Below are 15,374 nucleotides of genomic sequence, written 5' to 3'. Positions count from 1 at the left end.
ATGTAGTTTTCCCAATGGTAAAATGGGAATATTATTACCAATTCCTGGGTTTTGATGACTTTATAACATGAAGGTTTTTAAAAATTGTTAAAGTATGTAAAAGCTTTTAATACGTTTCTTAGTACAATTTAGGTCCTAAAAAATAGAAATTTCATTAGTATTGTTACTATTTTAGAAGCAGGAATATTGATATTACTGTAATGCTTTAGATGTAGAAGGATCTCCAAAGATTGCACTTTACCTATATGTAACTGTAAATCTTCAACTTTAGAGAGGAAGCCTCATTTGGGAACCGTGACCTTCATAGGCAAAAAAGTCTTCAGAATCCTTATGTTCTGATGGTAAAGGTCTTTATTATAATTCATCTCCTATGCCACCTCTACAGCCCATGGGAATTATTGGTTTCACCTCAAACACATTTCCTGAGTACTTGGAACTGAGTGAGAATTAAAATCCGAGGAGTAGCTCTCTTCTCCTTCCATTCAATAGACAGCCACATCTTCTCATGCAGCCCCAGCCACATCCCTGAGACACCACAGTGGAGGTGAAGGCCGGAGTAAATGGATTTGGCTGTATTGGGCACCTAGTCACCAGTGCTGCTTTTAATTCTAGCAAAGTGGATATTGCCGCCATCAACAACCCCCCTCATTGACCTCAACTACATGGGCTACATGTTTCAGTATGATTCCACCTATGGCAAGTTCCACAGTACCATCAAGGCTGAGAACAGAAAGCTTGTCGTCATTGGAAATCCCATAACTATCTTCCAGGAGCGAGATCCTACCCCAATCAAATGGGGGCGATGCTAGCACTGATTATGTTGTGGAGTTCACCAGTATATTAACTACCATGGAGAAGGCTGGGGCTCACTTAGACAAGGGAGTCAAAAAAGTTATCATCTCTGCCCCTCCTCTGATGCCCCATGTTCATGATGGACGTAAATCATGAGAAGTGCAAAAACAACTTCACAGTCATCAGCAATGCTTTCTGTGCCACCAACTGCTTAGCCTTCCAGTCAAGGCCATCCATGACAATTTTAGCATCACAGAAGGACTCATGACCATGTCCATGCCATCAATGCCACCTGGAAGACCGTAGGTGGCCCCTCTGGGAGACCATGGTGTGATGACTGCAGGACTCTCCAGAACATCATCCCTGCATATCCTGGCACTGCCAAGGCATGGGCAAGGTCATCCCTGAGCTGAACCAGGAAGCTCGTTGGCATATCCCTCCCATGTTCCCACTGCCAACATCAGCCACAGACCTGACCTGCCATCTGGAGAGACCTGCCAAATATGATGACATCAGAAAGGTGGTGAAGCAGGCTTTGGAGGGCCCCCTCAAGGGCATCCTGAGCATCCTGAGCACCAGGTTGTCTCCTCTGACTTTAATAGTGGCATTCATTCCTCCACTTTTGATGCCGGGACTGGCATTGCTCTCAATGACCACTTCGTCAAGCTCATTTCCTGATATGACCATGAATTTGCTTACAGCAACAGGGTGGTAGGCCTTATAGTCCACATGGCCTCCTAGACCACCAGCCCCAGTGAGAACATGAGAGTTAAAGAGAGGCCCTCAGCTGCTGTGCAGTCCCTGCCCCACTTAGTATCCCCAACCACACTGAGAATCTCCCCTTCTAGACATAGTTTCCATGCCGCTGTGAATGGGTGAGGAATGGGAGGAGCCTAGAAAGCCCCACTTTGACCTGCACCATCAATAGAGTCCCCATACTCAGCCAAAATATTAATTAAATGAAATCCTAGGAGCAAAAGTTTATCATTTCAATAGCATTTATTGTAAAGTTTATTTGCAAATTCCCCAACGCAGGAATAAAAATTATTCACCTATATACCAGCTTTGTTCAAAATAACTATAGACGTACTTAATAGTATATAAAAATGAAATCTGAGCTATTCTGTATAGAAAGGTCCCAGTTAGGAATAAAGACAAATTTTATAAGTAAAATGAAAATACAAGCCAAGATTAATTCTGAGATACAATTCTAAAGAAAATAACTGTTTCATTTAATTTTCATTGCAGTTTTGAGATTCTTTAACATCTCAGTTACAATGAATTTCAGTGCATTTCATGGACAAGTAGATGAAAGTCAGTAGGTTGTGTCGAGCCTCATAAAAGCTACATTGAGGAATTCATGTGAATTTAATTAGTATTAGCTAGGTATATTGAATTGCTGTAATATTTCTCTGTGAATCATAATGATATGGTAAAATTACATTTTTTGTGTGGATAGAAGAAAAAGGTCAATGAGAATTATTGATAAACGTATTTTATAAAAGAGGTACGACTTTTTCTTTTACTTTCTAGTAAATACAGTAACTCAGACTAAAAAGCATAGTATCCAATAAGTCTTCAGAGAACATGGTTTGCTAACTAGATTGTGTCAATTAATTAACATATGAATGGTTACCATGAACTTTCAGAGTTTTTAAACACAGATTGTCCTCTTAGGCAGTTTAAACATTTCCCCAGTCTTGTTTGCACTATTAACTTGCTTCCCCCCTGCCCCTTGGAAAAAAGCCCTGCTAAGCAAGATTAGTTTTAACTTGGGTCCTCTCCAAATGCTCACAAACTGTGAAGTAATGGAAACAAGATAAATGTTTACTGTACTGGATAAATAAAAAGTTGAGTCAAGTTATTTTTTACTGACCCTGAGTGGGGAGGAAGTAGATTTGAAGTTATTTATATTGAACACTGAATTGACTAGTTTGAAATGTGTTGTTATTGTGATGATTATTATTGGCTTTGGGGTGGAAGAATTTTTTTATTTTTCAAAATTTTATCCAAAATTGACCAATAAGTTTATTCCCTCAGTGATCGCCTACTCCTTCGGGCCAGACTCAGGCAATAAAGTCCTAATGGTCAAATTGGTTCTGTCAGCTGGCCTTGCTGTATAGATTCTCCCTTTGAAACATGTCTTCAGGAGATTTTGGCATATGAAACAAAATTGAATTTGCCCACAAATTCTCATTAAATGCCCCAAGAAGGAAATTATTATGAAGCCCGTTCATTCAAAGAAATGTTGTTATATGATATAAATAGACAAAGGAGTGCTAATCAGGACTGTCGCATTGCTATGAAAGAAGCCTTTTTTAAAATGCCAACAACCATCTACAATTTAAAATAAGTTATTCTATCATATTGTCAAAGGTTTTTAAAAACTGATAAAAAATACTTTGGCAAGAGTATGGGGAAAAGGGCACCCTCTCCACCATTTGTAGAGATGCAAATTGGTTCATTCTTTCTGAAAGGCAGATTTTTAGTATGCTTAAAAAGAAAAATTAACGTATACCCTTCGTCAGAGGACAACTCATGTCAGGAATTTTATCTAAGAAATTTTATATAACTTTCACTCTATGGGCATCTGCATAATTAAAATTATCCTCATTATAACTAAAATTATGCAGATGTCCATAAAGTGAGTGAAAGTTACATGGATATGTACATGTTAATACTCAACTAGATTTATCCTTATTATTTAACAATAGATCTCAGATATCTTTCTATACTAGTTCATATACAACTCCCTAAAACACAGGCTGTTATATGAATGTATTATACTATAATTTATTTAACTATTTCTTATATTATGGATATTGGTTTCCAGGTTTTTATACTACAAACAATTCTTATAAAATTTCTTGATTGAAAACGTATGTACAAAATTACTGATGACTTATTGAATATTTCATAAGTAGGTTTTGTTTTCTCCTTTAAATTGATTATTTTCTCTCATTTGAGTATAAGGAGTGAGCTAGAATCCATCTTTGGTTTCTGGTTATTTTTACCCAAAGTAGTCAACTTTTACTGTAAATCTTTCCAAACAATCTATCTTTTTTCCCAACTATATTATAAAACTCCTATTTTGTTCTAAATTGATATACATTTTTATTGTGGTACAATAAAATGCAAATTTTATTGCATTTATATTTTATAAATACCATAAATTGTGGTATTTATGGTATTTTTGATATTTTATAAATTTATGGTATTTATGGTATCTTATATATACCATAACATTACAAATACCATAAAATAAAATACCATAAAATGGTTGGGAGGTAGGAAGGACTGACAAAAATTGGTTTTCACCTGGAAAAATATACATACAAGAAGAGCTAGCTAGGAAAGACTGCAGATGTCAGGACAGCTCTCTTTCAGAAAGCAACTAGAAAAGCTGTGTCATACACAGAAAAGCAGGTGTCTGATATGAGCAGCCATGACATCCAGGACTTGAAGGACCAAGGTACTAAATAAAAACAGGTTAAACTAAGCTATGTTGAAGGCAGGAAATAATAAAGAGAGAAATTAATAAAATGGGAAGAGAGGGTACCATACAGAAAAATCGACAAAGCCGAAGTTGCTTCTTGCAAACACTCAAAAAATTAATAATTTACCTTACAAGATTCATCCAGAATAAAAAAAAGTAACACAATTTCCTAATAACATGGGGAAAGATATAACTACAGAAACAAATATTGAGGATATTAAAAACAATTGTATGCCAATAAATACGAAAATGTAGATGGAATAACAAATTCTTTGAAAAATGTAACTTTCTGAAACTGATCCAAAAGTAAATAGAATATTTGACTAAACCCATATTTATTAAAATATTTGTATCTGTAATTAAAAATCTTCCTACAAAGAAAACTCCAAGCCCAGAATTTTTCTAAACATTTAAGGAAGAGAACAGGAACCTGTTTTGTGATACCTAAGTAACTTTAACAATACAACCTGATAAAACTGTATAAAATATACGACACAAAAATCCTAAGCACACTCTTAGCAAATTAAATCCAGTGGTATATAAAAAAGGTTAATATATAATGACCAAGTAAGATTTATTGCAGGAATGCAAGAGTGCTTTAGCATTTGAAAATCAATTAATGTAATTAACAACATTTTAAAAGTGAAAAAACAAATACTATATGATCATCTTAATAGGTAAAGGAAAAACATTTTATGAAAACCAACACCTTTTTAGCGTCTATTTCTGATAGACTAAGAACAAAAGGGAACTTCTTTAGCCTGTTTAGAATTTCTATAAATTTGATACGAAATATTGAAAATGTTCATTTTGAGACTGGGAAAAAGACAAAGATGCCCATATCTCACTTGTATTTTGCACTGTGCTGGAAGTCCTAACAAGTGTAATGAAACAAACAAAAAGATGCAAAATGTATGATGACTGGAAAGGAAAAAAACCTATCCTTATTTGAAAGCAACATGACTGTGGAAATCAAAAAGAAACTACCAATAAACTATGAGAATTATTAACTAAATTTAATAAGGCCCTGAATACTAGGTCAATTTTAAAAATCAATTGTATATGTGAATCTAGCAATGAACATTAGAAAAGGAACTTTGAAAAAGGTACTATTTACAATAATAACAAGAAACATCAAATATCTAGGAATAAATCTAAAAGATGTGAAAATCCTTATACGAAAATTTAAGAAAGCCAAAATAATTATAAAGATATATGATGTTCATGGATCCAAAGCTTCAATATTAAAAAGAAGTACATTTTATCTGAATTTATCTATAAATTAATACAATTCCAACTAAAATGCCAATAGGTAAGTTTTGCGGAAATTGAAAAGTTGATTTCCTAAGTTCAAGTGACAATATCAAGAGGCAAAAGTGTCATTTCAGAAAACATCAGTAAAATGTGTTGGCAAGATGTAAAGCTACTAGAATTGCTGATTGGAGTGCAAATTGATACCACCACTTTGGGAAACTGCATGGCACTATGTCCCAACAATTCTGCAGAAAGGCAAACATGTATTTTTAGCAGCAAAATTTATCATAGCCCCAAACTAGAAAATACCCAAGTGTCTATTAGTAGTAGTATGAATAAGTACATTGTGATACATTAATATTAAATGAACTAAATACAACATGAAGAATCTCACAAACATATTGCTGAGTCAAAGATGACAAATGCAAGGGTATGTATTGTCCAATTCCATTCATATAAAATTGAAAAACAAGAAAAGCTAATTTGTGGTGGTAGAGGTGCTAATAGTAGTTAAATCGTGGAAAGAGATAATGTGAGAGAGAAGAGTGATTCTGGGATGCTGGTAATATTTTTTAATCTTAAATTATAAACATATGATGTATGCATTTTCCTGGGTGATTAAACATCAAGAAACACATTTCTTTTTTTCTTTCCTTCTCTCTTTCTTTCATTCTTTCTTATTTATTTTTTTGAGACAGAGTCTCACTCTGTTGCCCAGGCTGGAGTGCAGTGGTGTGATCTCGGCTCACTGCAGCACCCACCTCCTGGGTTCAAGTTGTTCTCCTGACTCAGCCTCCAGAGTAGCTGGAACCACAGGCACACAGCACCATCCCTGACTAATTTTTGTTATTTTTAGTAGAGATGGTGTTTCAGCATGTTGGCCAGGCTGCAACATTTCTTTAAACACGCAAAAATAACCAGGAAAATTCTGAATAATGTGGGGTGTGAGAACAGTTTAGACTATGAAATATTATCATGTATTATGGATCCACATTAATTTAAAAGAGTGCAGTATTGACAGCAGAATAGATTACAACAGGAACAAAGAGCAGGTTCAAAAATGGACCTAAATGCAAAACAAAACTTTTGTACTATGTGTATGTACACAGTTACTTGTAATGCTGGGAAGTTTTAGATATCAATAAGTTGAGTGAGTAAATCAAGTTAAAATCCTAGGTTATTCAAAGGAAGCAAATCACTAAAACAAATATTTAAAATTATAGGCCTCCATGTAAAATGTTGAGCAAAGATTCCCATCACATCTCAATAACAAATAGAAAAAAATCAAAACAAAATGACTTTTCCTATTTACTTCTTTCTTTAAGATGATGCATAGATTTAAATTGGATGGTGGAGGTGAGGGGGGACAAAGGTAACAGACTTTCTTATTATCTGAAAAGAGACAAAATTTGACCCCATGCCCTTTTGTTTATAATCTGTCTGGAGTGAAAAGTGTTTTGTTTTGTTCATTTAACTAAAACAGGATTGTAAAAGAGTGATGATAGAACCGCACTTCAAATCAAAAGTGATTTTATGATCTCTTCAATGCAAAACCCGAGGGTAAATTTTGTTTTGGGAGAGATTGAATACAGAAGATTAAACACTGTTATCAGGAACTGGCTTCTCTTTCAAGCAGTCATTTCCTCTGTAATTCCAAGATGGCTGCCAGCAGCTTCCTGGCAAGCATCTTTCTGATATCTCACCCTGTGAAAAGGTGGGGGCCTTTGTCTCAGCATTCCCTGCATTAAATTTGTTGAATTAAAATGGAATTTTCTGGGACCCAAACATGTCACACTCATTTCTGAGTCAAACATGCTGCCTAAAGAAATGCACCAATTTGAGTGGTTTAGTCCTAAATTATATGCTCCATATTTGAGCTAGGGAGGCATGAACACATGGGCTGAGAGTAGGGAATGAAGTGGGCTCCCCAGGCGGAAATTGGGGTAAGGCCATTAAAGACAGACTGAATAGAGTCCAGGTGGCAAAGTGTTCACTCTAGGGTAAAATACAGTTGGGATGGGGACAAAAGAAAGAGAGGCGCTACAAATTTAACCTTGGTATTTGTTTATTGATATTAAGAAACTAAATAACTACTAAGGACAGAATGTTTTTGTTCTCTAAAAATTCATATGTTGAAGCTCTAATCCCCATTGTGATGATATTTGGAGGTGAGGCCCTTGTGGGGGAGTTAGATGATGATAATAGAACCCTTAGAAATTGAATTAGTGCCCTTATAAGAAGAAACACAAAAGTGATGATCTCTCTCTCCTCGGTGTGAGGACATAGCAAGCAGATGGCCTTTTACAAACCAGGAAGAGGACTCTTATCAGCACCAAATCAGCTGGCACCTTGATTTTGGATTTCCCATCCTCCAGAATTGTGAGAAATAAATTTCTGTTGTTTAAGCCATTCAATTTATGGTATTTCATTTCACCAGCCTGAGGAAATTAAGACAATAGCCAAATCTCACTTTTGAAAAGTAAAGATATAATGAGGCAGAGAAATATTCTCTATCTCCTACATTTTCCTGATGTTTTCAAATTTTCTGTGGTTATTTTGGTGACAGAGTTTGTTTCCATGAGCCAGCCTGGAATGTAAAGCAAGCACTCAGGATAATTGATGATGGCTGCCCCTGCAGAAAAAACTTGTACCAAAGGGCCGGTTTTTTTTTTTTTTTTAATCCTTTTTTCTATTACTGGTTTTAAATAATGTTTCTGACAAGATTCTACTTTTCTTTCTCTCAACTGTCAGTGAACAGTATTGGGCATTATTTGTGGGGCTGTAAATACATTACACGAAAACTAATGAGTCCTTAAAAGTCAAGAGAAATGCCTCCAGAGATATTTACCTAACATGGTGATTTATGTAGGTCCAGGAATGAAGTCTCAGAAACTTCCAAATGAGAAGTCTGGAACATAAAATAAAGTCTTTTCCAAATCTGTCTTTGTTGTAGCCCCTGGACACATTTCCATTTTACTTTTAATCTGAAAGTTGGAGAATGTTTTTCATGTTCAACTTACATTGTTTAGTTAATGGTCTAAGAATAACTCTTGGGAACATCCCTCATCATAGCATGTTATTACTCTATTCTTCTGACTGAATTTGATGTATCTATTTTGTTCTTGCTGCAAAAACCGACCCCTGGGATTAATCATTTTCTTTTTAGCAGCTAGAAATTGTAGACATTTAATGGATATACCTACATCAGTCAATTTAATGAGTCTCATTGTCTAGGGTTTGAAATATACTGATCACTCTAATGTTAAAATATAATTGACATTCATCCTTATTTCAGGTTTCTAAGTTTTCCAACTTTGTCCCTCCTGCCTGCCTGAGAAGGGTAATTTAGTTTAAGCTTAAAAACAAAAAGTTGTTCAGTGCCTGGGAAGTCAAGTGGATCTACTGGGTAACATTCACAGAGAGTAAACAATCTTTGTGTCATTTACTACAGTACACCTTCAGCAAATCACTTAGCTTCAGTTTCTTTAACAGGGACTATTTTGTCATCTTAGTAGGAATTGTTCCATGGAAGGATCGCTGGTTAATATTATCCGGGGGTATCTCTGGCAGCCTTACAGTTGGAAAGAATGGGATGCTGATGTGGCTGTGGCATCTGTCGCTGGGTCATGAGCCAGGGCCTCCATCCTCCTTCAGAGGCTAAGCACAAGGCCAAAGGGGTGGACTTCCAGATAAAGGAGACCCAGCCAGTTGTCAAATACAGTTATAAGAAAGTAAGTGCACTCAAACCTGAGTTATAATTAATGGTTTTTTGTTTATGTTTTGTTTCAGTTGTTTGAATTTATGAACTTTTTGGCAGAGAACGTCATCTTCTGTTACATGGGCCTGGCACTGTTCACATTCCAGAATCATATCTTTAATGCTTTTTTTATACTTGGAGCCTTTGTATCCTTTGAAATACAGAACATGGGGTGATTAGAGAAAATAACAAATGACTTACTTTTACTGATTATTCTGTTAAATCGTTAAAGCAGTTTCCTAAATTCCACTGCAAGGTTCAGACACAAGGCAGATATATGATTTCTAGTTAGGGGAGAAAAGCATCCTAAGAAATTAGGACCTCCATTAAATAATTATGGTCAGGATAAGATCTTTGGAAAGAACTATGGAAATAAAGGGGTAAATTAAAGGAAAAGATATTTTCAAGTCAAAATATGTTTAACTATAATTACGAATCACTTACATAAAAATTATGTCAGTGTATTCTTTATAGAGAAACAGACTTAATCTGCATTAGAGTATATCAGGAAGCATCCAGGATTATTCAGCTTTGGAAATGTTTTCATTGCAAGATGATGAAATCTCTTTTCCAATGAGGACTTCAAAAATAGAACAGATGATCAAATGAAATGAGCATGATGCATGTGCTTTCAACATCATAAGCATTGTTCAAATGTAGGTTCATTTGAATAAGATAGCACCCTTCCTTTCCTATGAAGACAGATAAAATCTAGACCTCACTTTTAATGCAGGAGTTTTTCCTAGCTCTAGGCCTGGGACAGGAGGTATTTCCAGTGGGAATGGATATCTATCCAAAAGGATGTTGAGCCATTAGGAATGTCCCCAAAGACAGCTAGCAACTGTTGTCCTTCTTCCCACTTGGAAGATGGGCCGAGGCCACCTTGGATCACAGATAATCCTAACAGCCAGGAGAGGCAATTCCTGTCTATAAACTGTGTTCCAATTACACATCTGCATTTGCTTCTTAGTCTCTTTTCATTGAGCATTCAGCTGAATCCAGGTTTCATCCCAAACCTGGATTTTAAAAGGAAGTTACCTCTTCCCAAATAACTCCGTCCCATTGAGGACAAACTAGAATAGCCCATCGGGGAAGGAGTCAAAGACAACAAAAAGGGAAAGGTGAAGAGCACCAATATTTTCAAAGACTTTTACTTATAAAACTTTGATTTTAGTAAATTGCCACATAAAGCAACAGTTGTATTATGTAATTAGACAGGTAATTCCTCTCAAAATTAATTCACCAAAAGAAAAAGGTACGCAAAGCTTGCTAGATATAGGGAATATAAACTGATAAGAAGGAAGATGGTAAACATGAACAGAAGCACATTTATCCTTTCTAAAGTGCCATTTGGGAAGATAATGCTACAGCATCAGAATGGTCTCTGCCTCACATTTTACAGCAGAATTGAGGATAGTCAGTCATCAGCAATATAAATGTGATTAGAAAATTTACAGTGATTGAAATAGTATTGGGCTAACAATTTTAAAGCCAGTATCAAAGAAAGACAGAATTCTCTATTATTTCTGGGAATAACAACATTGAAATATAAATTTTGAAAGCAAGCTGGACAAATGTGAATTGACATGTTTATTTCTGGTTTTTGGGTCATAATGTAGAGAAGCTTAAGGACATAATATTTAAGCTCAAGGATTCAAACCATCATTGCAGCAACATTTTCCTCAATGGTTCCCTGTGCTTATCTACAGCTAGCAATTTTTGTTGCCAGAGCCTGCAACATATATCCCCTCTCCTTCCTCCTGAATCTAGGCCGAAAACAGAAGATCCCCTGGAACTTTCAGCACATGATGATGTTTTCAGGTATGTGAACTACGTTGTGTGTTAGTGCTGCTGGTTCTCTCACACTTTTACAGAACATGAAAAACCATGAGGAAATTTAAACCCTTTTTGGGAAACAACTTCTCTTTACCCCACTGTACCTAACACTATGCTGATTCTTTGTAAGTGCTGAGCAACAGCAGGATTTCTCTTTCCACGTGGGAAATGAAGTTAGAGGGAATCTTGTTGGTATGGCTTCAAGGTACCATATCTGGTCGGAAATTGGCCTGAAGTGGACATTAGGCTTTCCTCTGACCCATTTCAGATCATTTCAGATCATTTCAGATCCCCATTTTCATACTGGGGAATTTGAATTATAATTTCATAAATTGCATGCTCGGGGTAAATAGTTTGTAAATGGTGCCACTCTTATTCAATGTTCCTTCTCCATAAAAACCCTGCTCCTTCTTTATGCAAAGCTCCAGAAACTCCTCATGGTTAATACAAAAGCAAATCAGACCTAAGTATGCTCAGTTGTTAGTTGAGAAAACAGATATTAATTGAGCACTCACCAGGTGCCTGAGATGAGTTCTGAGCACTGATTGATGAAACTGACAAGGTCTCTGTTCTCAAGACATTTGTGTTCTAATTGCTTAAACCATACCTCAAGGCTCCTTTCCAAAAGAAAATAAACCAAATGAATTTTCTGACCTTGAAAAACTCTGGGGATTATGGTTTATCTTTAGTCAATTAATTTTCCTACCCTCAGTCTTTCCCTGTTCAAAGACCTTTTGCAGAGATCCTTACATGATTCCTATGTAGCTGTACACTTACAGTGTACTCAGAGGCAGTTATTGGGGGATACATGAGAGTTTACAATAAAACCTGCTGTCAGCATGAACAAATACAATTTAGGGTACATAGGGGCATACACAGAAAGTGAGAGAAATGAACATTTACTAGCATTTGCCATTTGTCACTCACTATTTTTTAATTAATCCTGTGAAGCAAATATTAACACATTTTGTAGATGAAGAAACTGAGGTTCAGGATCTCAGAAAGGTTATGAAACTTGGCCAAGAACAAAAGTATTCTTGAACCCATGTCTGTGAGATTCCACCTAAACCCAACCAAGTGTCTCAAAATCCACATTCCTGAGAGCAGTGAAAGGCTTGTTTCGCCTTCAGTGCCATTCTAGACTGGTCCATATGGTTAAAGGGGCAGCTCCCAAGCTGAGAGTGAGTCATCGATTCAAATATGGACAAATGAAGATACAACATTAAATTTGCCCTACTGAAGGCCTCTGACAGTACTTCCTTACATTTCTAGACATGTTAGGGTAAGAGAGAGAGAGTCATAAGGAAGGTGAGAAGTTAGAGTGGTAGGTTATTTTTGAATTAGAACAGTAATAAACTTTGGCAATGAGTTGACTTTTATTATGAGAAAGCAAAAGGTAAACTTGAGCACTCGTAAATGGGAAGCCAGCATTGAGTTGCATTTTTTCAAAACATTTCTGGGAATTGGAAAGCACTTTTCCTTCTTTCTCATCAAAACATCAGTAACTTTACTCTGGAGAACAGCAGTTTATTTTCAAAGCTTCAGTATTACATTTTAAACATTGCTTTATTTGACAAACAATGCTTTGAGAAAAATATCTAAGGCCTTAGATAATCATGTTAGGTTGTGAATTGTCTGCCCAAATGGCCACCTGGCTTGGTGGTTTCTCCAGGCTTTGGCACCTTCTAAGTTTGTTTAACCGTAGGATTGTAGCTGCATTAAAACCTCATAGAGGCCAATTATATGATGTATACAGCCAGGGGCTGAGGAGGTCCAGAATTTATTATCTTTATGGTATTCTAAAGCCAGGAGTCAGCAAACTATGGCTCTTGAATCAAATCTGGTCCATGGCTGTTTTGTTAATATTATTAAGTTGGAACTCAGCCCAATCCATTTGTTTACTTACTGTCTATGGCTGTTTTTGCAATACAGTGGCAGAGTTGTGAACCATATATAATCATGTGGTTCATAAAACCTAAAATAGGCCGGGCGCGGCGGCTCAAGCCTGTAATCCCAGCACTTTGGGAGGCCGAGGCGGGTGGATCACGAGGTCAGGAGATCAAGACCATCCTGGCTAACATGGTGAAACCCCGTCTCTACTAAAAAATACAAAAAAAAAAAAAAAACTAGCCGGGCGTGGTGGTGGGCGCCTGTAGTCCCAGCTACTCCGAGGCTGAGGCGGGAGAATGGCGTGAACCCCGGAGGCAGAGCTTGCAGTGAGCCGAGATCGCGCCACTGCACTCCAGCCTGGTGACACAGCAAGACTCCGTCTCAAAAAAAAAAAAAAAAAAAAGAAAAAACACCTAAAATATTACTCTCTGGCCCTGTTCTGAAGTATCCTTACCTTCTGGGAGAAAAACAATAACCCTATCATATTAATGGGGTTGTAATTGTTAGTTTAATTCATGAGAATGCCAATCAGCCAGTTCCCATCATTAAAAAGACAACATGCCAAATTTTCAGGACAGCTACCTACATATGACTCTGATGTCCAGAGAATGCCACCCATTGCCTTCCATATTGAGCATCCATATCACCTGCTGGCATTGGCACTGTTAGTTAGAACTTAGCAGCTTGAACCCAAGGGCACAACCATCTTGGGCCAAGGTTCACTTCTTTTATGTATTTGATTGGATTTTTGTTTTGTACACTTTTCACATTGAAATGAATCTGAACATCAAAGAGATTGAGTTTCTTCTTTATATTTCTAATGTCAGTTTTATTAAAAGCTAAAATTGATAGTACTCTTTTACATGGTAGAAATAACATTGGATTTTGCACTAAAAAGCTGTCTTCTTAGCTTTCAAATGAAGAGATAGTAATGTTACATATATATGTAATGGAATCATTGATGCCATGCTCAAAAGTCACTTTATACCTTCCTAAGCACTTTCATTGGCACTGCTTTGAAACTCATAGCCACAGCGAGATAGGATAGCCATTATGCTCTCTTTTTTTTCATTTTTTTTTATTGTGGTAAAATACACATAACATAAAATTTCCCATCATAACCATTTTAAGAATACAGTTCAGTGTTATTAAATACATTCAAAATGTGCAACCATCACCACTGTCTACCTCCATGATTCTTTTCATGATGTAAAACTGAAACTCTATACACATTAAACAGTTCATTCCCCCTCCTCCCAGTTCCTGGCAGCCACCATTCCTTCTGTCTCTATGATTTTGATTTCTTTAGGATCCTCATATAAGTGGAGTCATATAGTATTTGTCTTTTTGTGATTGGTTTATTTCACTTAGCATGACATCCTCAAGGGTCATCCATATTATGGCATATTATAAAATTTCCTCCCTTTTAAAAAGGCTGAATAATATTCATTGCATGTATATATCATATTTTATTTATCTGTTCATCTATCAATGGACATTTGGGTTCCTTCCACATAGTAGCTATTGTGAACAATGCTGCTGTAAACATGGGTACACAGACACCTCTTCAAAACCTGGCTGTGAATTCTTTTCAATATATACCCAGAAGTAGAATTGCTGGATCATATAGTAATTCTATTTTGAATGTTTTGAGAAGCTGCCATACTGTGTTTTAACGTAACTTTACCATTTTGTATTTCTACCAACAGTGCCCAAATGTTCTTATTTCTGTACATTCTGGCCAAAATTATTTTCTGGTTTTGGTTGTTTTTTTTTTTTTTTTTTTTTTTTTTTTTTTTTTTTTTTTTTTTTTTTTTTTTTTTTTTTTTGCTTATGGTAGTCATCCTAATGGGTGTGATGTAATAGCTCATTGTTCTTTTGATTTGTATTTCCTTCATTAATAGTGATGCTAAGCATTTTTTTCATGAGCTTACTAGCCATTTGTGTATTTTCTTTTTATTATTATTATTATATTTTAAGTTCTAGGGTACATGTACACAACGTGCAGGTTTGTTACATATATATACATGTGCCATGTTGGTGTGCTGTACCCATTAACTCATCATTTACATTAGGTATATCTCCTAATGGTATCCCTCCCCCCAACTCCCTCCCCACAATAGGACCCGGTGTGTAATGCTCCCCTTCCTGTGTCCAAGTGATCTCATTGTTCATTTCCCACCTATGAGTGAGAACATGCAGTATTTGGTTTTCTGTTCTTGCGATAGTTTGCTGAGAATGATGGTTTCCAGCTGCATCCATGTCCCTACAAAGGACACAAACTCATCCTTTTTTATGGCTGCATAGTATTCCATGGTGTATATGTGCCACATTTTCTTAATCTTGATA

At 36.2% G+C, this 15,374-nt stretch overlaps 1 protein-coding gene across 1 annotated transcript in view; it reads left to right on the top strand.

The window, feature by feature from the left end:
• The window catches only part of SLC9A9 (solute carrier family 9 member A9), a 597,181-nt gene that overhangs the window by 351,392 nt on the left and 230,415 nt on the right, over window positions 1-15,374 (top strand). The window contains exons 10-11 of the mRNA XM_017882282.1: window positions 9,332-9,445; window positions 11,009-11,120. Of these exons, the coding sequence (XP_017737771.1) occupies window positions 9,332-9,445; window positions 11,009-11,120 (226 nt within the window). The remainder of the gene's footprint in view (window positions 1-9,331; window positions 9,446-11,008; window positions 11,121-15,374) is intronic.

Source organism: Rhinopithecus bieti, unplaced genomic scaffold (genome assembly GCF_001698545.2).
Source record: "Rhinopithecus bieti isolate Rb0 unplaced genomic scaffold, ASM169854v2 scaffold_12642, whole genome shotgun sequence".
Lineage (NCBI taxonomy): Eukaryota > Metazoa > Chordata > Mammalia > Primates > Cercopithecidae > Rhinopithecus > Rhinopithecus bieti.
This window is presented reverse-complemented; position numbering and strand designations above follow the sequence as displayed.